Source organism: Trypanosoma equiperdum (assembly GCF_001457755.1).
Source record: "Trypanosoma equiperdum strain OVI genome assembly, contig: ctg_26, whole genome shotgun sequence".
Classification (NCBI taxonomy): domain Eukaryota; phylum Euglenozoa; class Kinetoplastea; order Trypanosomatida; family Trypanosomatidae; genus Trypanosoma; species Trypanosoma equiperdum.
This window is the reverse complement of record NW_027124165.1, coordinates 1,698-11,995: the sequence shown is the minus strand read 5'-3', so window position 1 is coordinate 11,995 and position 10,298 is coordinate 1,698. Positions and strand designations below refer to the sequence as shown.

Here is a 10,298-nt window from a genome sequence, read left to right as displayed (position 1 = left end):
AGTTGTGGATCGATACCGTGTAGATGGGCGTGTACTGTGTGACCCTGATTTTTTTTAAAAAAAAAAAACTCTCGTGCGAGACACGAGGGGTGGAATAAAAGTAAGACGGACATAACGTAAAGGTGGGGGGAAGAGAGAGAGGGAGAGGGATTGAGCGGAAAAGAAAAGGGTGTGCGATTACGCACTCTATCATTCTCCATTCTGCCCAATCTGTATTTGCCGCGGCATCCCTTTCATACATGACGGCTCGCATTCGTAATTTCATAATTCTTTTCGCTGTTCTTTTTGTTTATCACCATATCTTCTCTCTTTGTCTTTCTGTTTGCCCCTTCTCCGCCTTGACGGAGTTTCTCCTTGTACCCTTAACCGGTTTTCCCTATTATTATTATTGTTATTGTTATTATGATACGCTGTACCTGTTTCCTTCGCTTTTTATTATTTTTGTTATTAATCCCTTTTTGTTTCGTAATTATGTTTTGGCAACCTCCGCGGCCGCAACCAATATGAGGTTGGGAACATTTTCCTCCAACCTCTTTTCTCACCATTGCCTCATACTTCATTGTTCCCCCGCCGTCGACAGATGTTGTCTTAGTGTGTTGCGTGTGCTTGCAACGATGCTATTGTTTTTCCTCCACCAAACCAAACTGTGGGGGAGATCACCTCTCTCTCTCTATCATTGCCCTTTTTATGCATGTATAGCAGAAGATTACACACATCATACTCAAAGTTGCAAGTGCGCAGGTACTGGAGAGTTGGAACCCATATGGGCCACCAACTGTGTGAGGGCGATCGTGGAACAACGTTTGGACACAGCGAAGGTATCAATCAGTTGAAGCAAGGCACGTACAAACTCTACATATCGGAGGATGACAGCCTTTGCAATGTACCACAAGGATCATGTACATGCACCGGCGGTGTTGGGGAGCCGTCACATCCACGCTGCACAGGGGTGATGCCACCGCGATTTCATCTGATAACCCAATCCACAGACGGAATTATCTATGAGCGGAGGGATTTGACGGGGATGGGCTCGTTAACCGGATTGCTACACGAAGCGGCGGTATCTGACCCGCCACTCGCGTTCTTTTGGATAGACACCAGTGGTGTGCCGCAACCGGAGGACTTAAGTGCTCTCTTCGAATTCGTTAATGTGAATCCCTACACAGAGTGGAGGTGGCGAGCTTTGGCTGCCGCCTCTATTAGAAATGATTCAGGTGATTGCCCGCCGAGCAATGGCGTTGATGGAGCAACCAATGAGTTAGCGCAGGAGGATGCTGACAGTTATTATGACAATGCAACTGAGCTGGATTGCCTGCGGGCGTTTGTGGAGGAGCAGTATGTACAACTCCGCATCACTGTTCTACAGGCCCAGAGTGCAATGCCGTGCTGCTTGCGCTCAGCGGGAAATGGAGAAATCGGTGGGAAGGTGGAAGGACCTGGCAAACATCAACAACAACAACCCAGAAATTTGCGAGCAAACCTGTTTGACGCATGTGAATCAGGTGCACTAACATCCGTGCAGGCATTGTGTTTCCGTAATGGAGTTGTTACATGGAGGCCGCAACCTGCAATAGAGGGATGGGAGTATATTTCGCATCGCCTTATTCGCCGCCTGCAGGATGCCAGCGGTGGTGAAGACATTAAACCGCAAAATTTGCTCTCCACATCTTTGTTTGCGTTAACCATGCTGGACGAACTGTACATGGCGTTCCTTCCCGATATAACGGTTGTTAATAACGAGGTGGACGAGATTGAATCGATGTTGCCACTTGTGCGTCAGCGGCCGTCGGACCAGGCGGACGTATTGCGGCGCGTTCAGCTTCTGCGTCGGAATCTTTCAGTACACCGCCGGATTCTGATGAGCAAAGTAACCGTTCTGGAGCTTCTAAACCGGCCCACTGTGCGCGTGCTTTTGTCATTCATGAACACAAGCACGACATCTAAACTCGATACAGTAGTGCGGTATGCCAGTAGTTACGTGGACATCGCTCGCCACATCTTACCCACACTCTTCAAGTTGGACAATGCCCGCAGGGTTCTCACCAACTCCATCATCATCTATTCGTCAGGAGCATCCGCCACGAACAACTGCAACAGCAACAAGTCGGATACTTTAAACGTCACATTGGGTTACGTCGCTTTGATATCTATTCCACCAACCATTGTAGCTTCCCAATGGGCACTTGAATTTCACGTCCCATGGCGAGCAGGTGATTCCACCACACAATTTTGGGCCATGGTGGGCGTAATGGGTGCCTGTATGCTCATGGTGCTCGTCTACCCGGTGTACTGTTGGATCAGGGGAAGACCTGACAAGTTTGTCTTTCATTAGTGCGGTGCCGTGCTGTAACTTCTTGTCCGATGTGGAAAGCAAGTGAAGAACCCGCCCTTACCCAAATAACCCTCTCCAGGATCATCGTTTATCAGTCGTCCCTGAGCCACGTCTTTCCTCATTCTTGGGATTACAAGGGGCCAGTAAGCTTAAGGAGTGGGGTTTTCAACGGTCTGCGAGTATATTTTTTCGTGGAGAAATCTTTTATGTTCATGGTGTTCTACAGACACCCCGAGTTTATACTATTCTTTCTTTATCATTCCTCTCCTCTAGTCTCCTAACGCAAACATGTTCGAGTATTAACGCTTCACAGCACCGACTTCGTACGCTGTCTACTGCTATAAGGTTCTTTTTCTTCTATTTCTTAGTGGGATGCTTTCCTGGGCTTTGGCCGTCTTCTTACTCTGTTGTCACACGTAGCATCGAACGAAACGGGAGACATGCGGCCGAGTTAACTTGTTTTTTTTCCTTTCGTGGGTCCTTGGGGGAGTAACTCACATGCTTGAGAGGGGTTGCACGCGCTCTCCTAGTCGCAACCTTCATCATTTGCATAAGGGACCAATTTAACTGGTCACATTACTTAATCTTACTAAATGACACCTGTGGGGGCTCGAACATCAGATCCTAATTTTCTTAAAATTTTACTACATTGTTTCAGTGCTACCGCCTCGCCTCTTGAATAACACTACATGTTTATACCTGCAATACATCTATCCACTCGCGACATTTTCCTGATTCGTATTAGTTCTCGAAGTGCGAGACTAAGGAAGAGAATGGGAAAGGTGGAAAGCGGACCACAGCAACAAATGAGTCAATATTCGAAGTGCGCCAGTTCCCGAGTCCAACGTTTGGAGCGAAAGTGGCTGAGAGGTGGGGGGAGGTAATAACCATACCGATGCATATAAATAAAGATGTCACTGAGTTTTGAACTAATAATTGTTCGGTGTCGACTCCCTTTTCTTATTGTTGATGCCGAAACTGCACGGACACGGTAATGGCCACTTTTAGTGTTGCTGGGGGCGCCTTTCATAAATGAATGATAGCGAAGTACAGAAAGCGCTTCAAATGCTTGCAAATGAGTTGTGTGTGTGTGTGTGTGTAAACAATCGCCAAGACCCCACCGCTGCCCCTGCAGCTACTGAGAAATTCACGATTGAGGATATACGCCGAAATGTAACAGTGTAGCAGTGTGCGAGGAGTGTGTTCATGCGGCGCTGCAGATGTTGAACTTGATGGCATTTGGCTCGTATATTACCACCCCAACCTGCAGAACGGACTCTTGTTTTATTTAATGTCATGTGCTTATTATAACTAATTGCGAAAATACAAAGTAAGGGGTGGTGGGTATTTAGGTCCTTTTGTGGAGAGGCATCAACGTGAACCGTAACTCCTTCACACAACTTTCAGGGTGTCCATCGGTCAACGCCGAGGTGCGTTACGCGATGAGACTTCTACTGAACCGCAACGATCTGAAGCTGCACAAGTTTGTGGATTGCGTTTGCACGGACGAAAGCAATTTTTCAAACCATACCCCACGTAATACCCTATCGGTGAATGAAGCAAGTCTAGCTGTGTGTTTCAGCATGGTCAACTTACGATTCTGTTTATCTATTCGTTCGTTTCCTCAGGCACAAACACGTATATTTTGTTTGTTTGTTTGTTTGTTTACGTATACATGCTTTTGTGTGTGCACATGGAGTACATCAGATTCTCTTATGTGGTTTCCTAAGTTGTTACATCTGGTTCATGTCTTTGTGCTTCTCATTACGTGGGGGCGCGCGTCTTTGTATGTCCCGACATGTTCTTGCGCGTAGACAAGAATTACTAATTTGCTCCTTCCATTTTCTTCATACGACCTTTTATCGCGGGAAATAGTATTTCGGTGGAGGGGAGAAAAAAAGAGAATAACAACACTAACGCTACTCCTCATATAAGTGAGGCCGAAGGGACAGGAAAACCTGATTGGAATTAAAACAAAAGGTGACTGAAGTACCTTTGCACCTCCCAACCGGAAGTAGTAACAGTCAAGTACACCACACAGCGATCGTAAAGGAATAGGGAGGGTAAGACAATTTTAATAAAAGCTATTGTTATTATTACTATCAACGCTCACACGTCTTTGTTTTGTTTTTTAGGCAGTATTTTACCTTTAGTGGTAAGTGCCCGCAAAACTAAGGAAACATCCCCAATTGGTGACAAATAAGGACACAGAAAACGATAGATATATATACACACTTAAGTATATACATATATATATATATATATACAAACAGAGAACGTGAAAAAAGACTGGTGAAAAGAGCGTGTCATAGGACGTGTTCAACTACTATTACTGTTTTCAATATTGAGGACACGTAAAGTGTTGGAGGTTACATCAAAAAGGGAAAAAAAAATGATTCCGAACCGCTCCATGTGTTTACTCGGCATATGCTCCGTTCTCATCGTCTCCCTTTTATCCAGTGCCGGAGGTCAGGAACGAAAACACCAGCACACGGTAAAAGGGAAGTTTCAGAAGCCGAAGGGGTGGAAGCGGCTCTTTGGTGTGTTATCACACGTGACACCTCTCGCCGTCAGCACACACAAGGCAGCGGCTCGTAATGAAGGAGGTGGCGGTACCGGTGAAACCGGAACCAGCCACGAGAAGGCGGGGAATTACCGCCCGATCCTTGACCTCCTCACGGTGAAGACAGCTTCCGTTTCAGACGTTGCGAAAACGAACAACGAAGGCAGAGGAAACTTTCAAGGCAATGAAGTGAGAAGCCAAATGAGTATGAACGGGTCGTCCCAGCCACAGGGCGGGTATGTGGTTCATGTGTCTCCCAACACTATGAGCTATCTGGAATTCGAGAGCAGTACGCGGTCTGAGGTCAAAGTTGTGACGCAGTTGCTGAGTCACCGTTACGACGCCAACATTCCTTCAGACAATTGTATAGGCTACTTCGTTAGTGTGGAGATACGTGCTAAGAAAGATGTGAACTTGACGGCACTCACCGAGCGCGTGGCGCACCCTGCAACCAATGGAAAGGAGGGAAACGGCGGTGGCAACCCAGGGGATGGAAGCGGTACAGAAGAAGAGCATGAACAAAAGGGGGGGTGGAAGGCTTTCTGGAATGCTATCGTCACGATGCTCGACACCAGTAATTTCTGTGAGTTACTACCAATGGTTATGCTGCGGGTGGAACCGGAACCAGAACCCCAACCGTACGTGGTCTTGCTCAACGCCCAACTGGGGGTGAGTGGAAGTTATTACCGCGCGGGCAAAGATTGCCAGGTGAAGGTGTATATCACACAAACCCCTAAGGAGAAGGAACGCCTCATGCAAAACGTCTTCGCCCTGGGTGTTCCGCTTTTCATTCTGTTAATCACAGCACCAATCACATTTATGTACGCGCATGTGTTGAAGGATTACCTTGCGGATATTGATGTGGTATTGTGGTTGGTTTATCCGGCAGTGGCATTACGGAATACACTGGTACGCTTCTTCGCATATCTCTACCAGTTAGTGCAGGGAACACGCGCACGACGTCAGGAGGAACAGCGTCAGCGCCAGCTTGAAGAGCAACATCGGCGCATCATGGAGCAAACAACCTTCACACCGACGGGTATGGACATGAACGATGGTAATAACGGTGATGTTGACACAAATTTGTACCCTCAGTCACAACACCTCGGGAGTCGAAGTCCACTGGAAGAGGAAGGAGGGCGTGGAAATCCCAGCGAGCAAGAGTTTAGGGAGGCCTCGAGTGGGACAACAGCCGTTCGGATGGAATTTATACCACCACATGCACCGAAGGGGGGACTACGAGCGGATGATGTCGTCATATTGGAGGACATGGTTGACATGGATCTGGACGACAACGAAGACAACACGCGCAGTAATTTAAAGCGACCGCTCATAGCGAGTCCGAAGAAGGCGCCCAAGCCGTTTGGTGATGCGAGAGACGAATATGCAGGCTCCACAGCCGCCGCCGCCTCTCTATCACGAAATGCAGTGAACAATGGTAGTAATTGCAGTAACAACAACAACTATAGCATTTATTCAGAAACTGAGGTTGAGCAGAGGAATGCCGCACCTTCAGTACCCGCAGTGAGTTGTAGCGAGCAGACGAAAGCGGTTGGGGATGAGGAGGATGAAGGGGAGCGCATCTGCCGCATTTGCCGCGACGACGAATCCGAGGAGCCAGTAATATCTGCGTGTGAGTGTATAGGCTCTGTTCGGTGGATTCATGCCTCTTGCCTTGACAAGTGGCGCATCGAAAGCACCAAACGCAACATCCGCAACGTAGACCGCTGTGAAATATGCAAAAAGCCCTTTCGTGTCCCAATAAGCCGCCGCGCTCTAGTAGTGAAGAATTTAAAAGGAGTCGGCTCCGGTCTTCTGCTGGTACTCAGCAGCGTATTCGCCTTTGTAGCTGTTACCGCGGGTCAGCGCGTAACGTTTGGTGAGATGACCTGCCGCGCGCCGTGGCATGCCGTTTCCTATGGTACAATGTTTGAGTTCGATGGAGTTATCCTCACCGTATTCCTGCAATTTATGTTGACAATGCTGGCGGCATTTGCGTTTTCTGCAGTGTATGCCAATTTTCACACGGATCCAGAGACACTGGCTTATTTGATGGCCTTCCAAACTCTTCCCCCGTTTTGGACCCGAAGGAACACGTGCATAATAGTGTTGATCTTCGTGGGTGGGGTGTTGCAAGCGTTAGCACTTGGTTTTTTGGTGAAGCTGTTCATCTACCGCACGAGCAGCATCGTGTGGTCGTGGGAGGCGTCGCCCTGTACCGGCGCAGTGCTGTTCCTCGGCTATGCCACATTCGGGACGTCGTTGTCAACAGTTATTCATGACTGGTTGCGGCGCCGACAGCAACGACGAGCGGAGGGACAAGCACTCGACGTAGAAGAAGAAATGGAGGGCTCACAACAACAAGTGGTCGTGAATGAAATGCAGAACCGAGAGCAGCAACGGTTGCCCTAGATATAATCGCAACAGCGCCTGGTGCTCGTTTTTTTTAAGGAAAAAAAGGAAGAACAGAGGACATTCTAGAGGGGTTGAGGGTTGAAGGTGGCTGCACACTAGGCATCTCGAAGATCTAGTAAAATGTTATTAAGGATCCTAAACGGAGGAAACTTTTTTAAAAAAAAAAAGAAAAACGAAGAAAAGGGAGGAAGGGAAAATGAGGCGACAGGGGACTGACTAAAGAGAGGAATGAGGTGGGCATGTGACTTCTTTTAGTCGTTAGTTGCGCGAAAGTGACAGAAGTTGGGGCAAACACAAGCAATATGACGAAGTTTTTTCGCCAGTTCCCCACTGCCGCCTCTATATTTCCCACCACCGCACATATGTGTATCGTCATAACTACTTCCCTTTCTCGTCGCATTACTATTGTTGTTACGTCTGTTTGAAAGCGGTCGATATTATTATTATTATTATTACTGTTACGTCAATTTCATCGTACGATCTTACCTCACCCACAATCAACACCCACGCATTTATCGGTGTCTCAAGGAGTATATCCGTCCGTTTGGTCCTTGTTTCGTTTGGTTTTTGTTGTTTTCATTCTTTTTTCTCTTGTATTTTTGTTTACATCGGTGACATCTGTGCGCTCGTCACTATCGGCCTCTGATTCCATCTGTTCCTTGTTTTATGTTTTTGTTACCCCGGCTGCTTTTTAACAGCCTGAAAAGCATCAGTGAAATCAGTAACTGGCTGAGTGAAAGTGAATGGGGCTGTGGAAGAATAAATGTGAAAGAGGAAGTGGCTCGATATCGTTTAACTGTATCCCTTTTTCTCTTTTCGTTTGTGTATGTGTGTGTGTGTGTGTCCATCTTGTTTCCCCTCCCGTTTACGTCGCAGCGGTGATGTATTTATGCTGTGGACGGTTCTCGCACGCGTTACATACACATATTCTTTTTTTTTTTTACACTTATATCCACCCCCCCCGTATTAATTGTTTTATGTCTCCTTACTTGTTATTACTTGCTGTGGCAGAATGAATGGAAAAAAAACGAGTGAGAGACTTCGTTCGGTCCGTTCCGTCTTGTTTTCTTTCATTTCATGTTTTGTGGTAGCGTTTTATCTAAGGGGTAAAAGAGTTGCTTTTCACCATTACTTAACCGGATCCCCGATACGTAGTTGAACGAACGAGTGATAAAAGTGTCTATTTATTTATGAAGAAGATCGCACACAAAGAAACAGTAAAAAATATAAATTGTATATATATATATATATATATATATATATATACATAGCCGTTTCCAACAGCGGCAGGAGATATTAACATTTCGTACGCTTTATTATATGGTCCTCTGTCTTCCCTTTGTGCTACGAAGATTGTATGTTGTGCGAAAGGATACAATTTCTTCCTCTCACACTGCTGATGGATTGGCAAAATTACGAAAACAATTCGCTTAATCACTCTGGTTTATAAGTTTCCCTCCTCTCCCCTCTTCTCTTCTCTTCCTCAAAGTTATGGGTTGTTTCACTTCTCCCTGGTTCTAACGGAGTGTTCCCCAGTTAAATGCCGTAGTGAAAAGGAAATATATATATATATATATGAAAAGGGAGATGCAAAATTAGTACCAACAGCGATGCAACGAGAAGTCCACCACCATACAAAGGGTGGAACAGCATTGACAACAGAAGAATACACACACACACACACTTCCACGACTGTCAAGCCTCTTTAACACTCTATCAGCGCATTGAAGCAACGCAAGCCATGAAAACCTAAATATGTGTCCTCATAGTGCGAAAAGAAATATGTGAATGGAAGTTCGCTGAACTGAGAGTAAATTCCGTCTAAAAAATTATGGAAAACACCAGCAAAATGGCTTTACCAAAAAATAAAACAAAATAATAATAAAACATATAGCATATAAACATTGATAATGCAAAATGTTTTTGGCGAAGAGAAAAGGGGTACTATATGGAAATAGCACAAAATGTGCTTTTCCTCTCTCCTATACTCTCTTCTACATTTTTTTGACTGCACACCAAAACACACACACACACACGTATACCAGTACAAAGAGAATATGAGCAACGAAGGCGCGGACTCGATTGTGACTGACTCCTGCTCCCGAGAGGTTCCCACCGCCATGGAAGTCAGGAACGAACCAATCGGATGCTGCGACGCGGCTGTAGACCCCAAGTCACAAGAGCAGCGGGAGGGAACCGGCTTCCTTGCACGGATGAGCACATTTGTGGCCACCGCCATCCCACCCGGAGGCATTGCCGCAAGTGCTTTCAACATCGCATCATCAACCGTTGGAGCTGGTATCGTCGGTCTACCCTCCGCTGCCAACAGTAGCGGACTCGTTATGGCTATTGTATACCTCATTATAATTACTGTTATGACTATATTCTCCATATATGCCCTCGGTGTCGCCGCAGACAAAACAAAAACACACGACTTTGAGGGTGTGGCAAAAGTATTGTTTGGTGCCAAGGGATCCTACCTTGTCGCCGCAACCCGTGCCTTTCATGGCTTCAGCGGTTGTGTGGCGTACATAATATCCGTGGGTGATATCCTCAGCGCAATACTTAAGGGTACAGATGCGCCAAACTTCCTTAAGGAGAAGTGGGGTAATCGCCTTCTGACTTTCATCATGTGGTTATGTTTTATGCTACCACTCGCCATTCCACGAGAGGTGAATTCCTTGAGGTACGTCTCGACCTTTGCTGTTAGCTTCATTGTCTACCTTGTGATCGTTATTGTGGTGCATTCATGTATGAACGGGTTGCCGGAAAACATCAAGAACGTCAGCGTGGGTAGGAATGATGTGGCTGCAATTGTGCTTTTTAACAGTGGGAACAAGGCCATCGAAGGACTTGGGGTGTTCATTTTCGCCTACGTCTCACAAATTACGGCGTATGAGGTCTATGTAGGAATGACAAACAGGTCGGTGGGCAAGTTTGTAATGGCATCCACCATTGCAATGGCTGTCTGCTTCACCATGTACGTTT

The 10,298-nt window shown here is 46.5% G+C and overlaps 1 protein-coding gene and 2 pseudogenes across 3 annotated transcripts in view; all 3 read left to right on the top strand.

Annotated features, from left to right (window-relative positions):
• The first annotated feature begins 691 nt into the window (after window positions 1–691).
• On the top strand, window positions 692–2,332 carry TEOVI_000102400:pseudogene (annotated as a pseudogene). Its single transcript has one exon. A coding segment is annotated over exon 1 (1,641 nt).
• Window positions 2,333–4,724: 2,392 nt separating this feature from the next.
• TEOVI_000102300 (RING-variant domain containing protein, putative) lies at window positions 4,725–7,307 on the top strand (the record flags this gene model as incomplete). The annotated part of the gene is made up of 1 exon (XM_067224331.1): window positions 4,725–7,307. One exon carries the CDS (start codon window positions 4,725–4,727, stop codon window positions 7,305–7,307), a length of 2,583 nt encoding a protein of 860 aa, XP_067080432.1.
• Window positions 7,308–9,547: 2,240 nt separating this feature from the next.
• Window positions 9,548–10,298, top strand: part of TEOVI_000102200:pseudogene — a 1,355-nt pseudogene continuing 604 nt past the window's right edge. Inside the window, exons 1-2 of the mRNA in view lie at window positions 9,548–10,186; window positions 10,213–10,298. The exon at window positions 10,213–10,298 is cut by the window's right edge and continues 604 nt beyond it. Coding sequence covers window positions 9,548–10,186; window positions 10,213–10,298 — 725 coding nt within the window. The remainder of the gene's footprint in view (window positions 10,187–10,212) is intronic.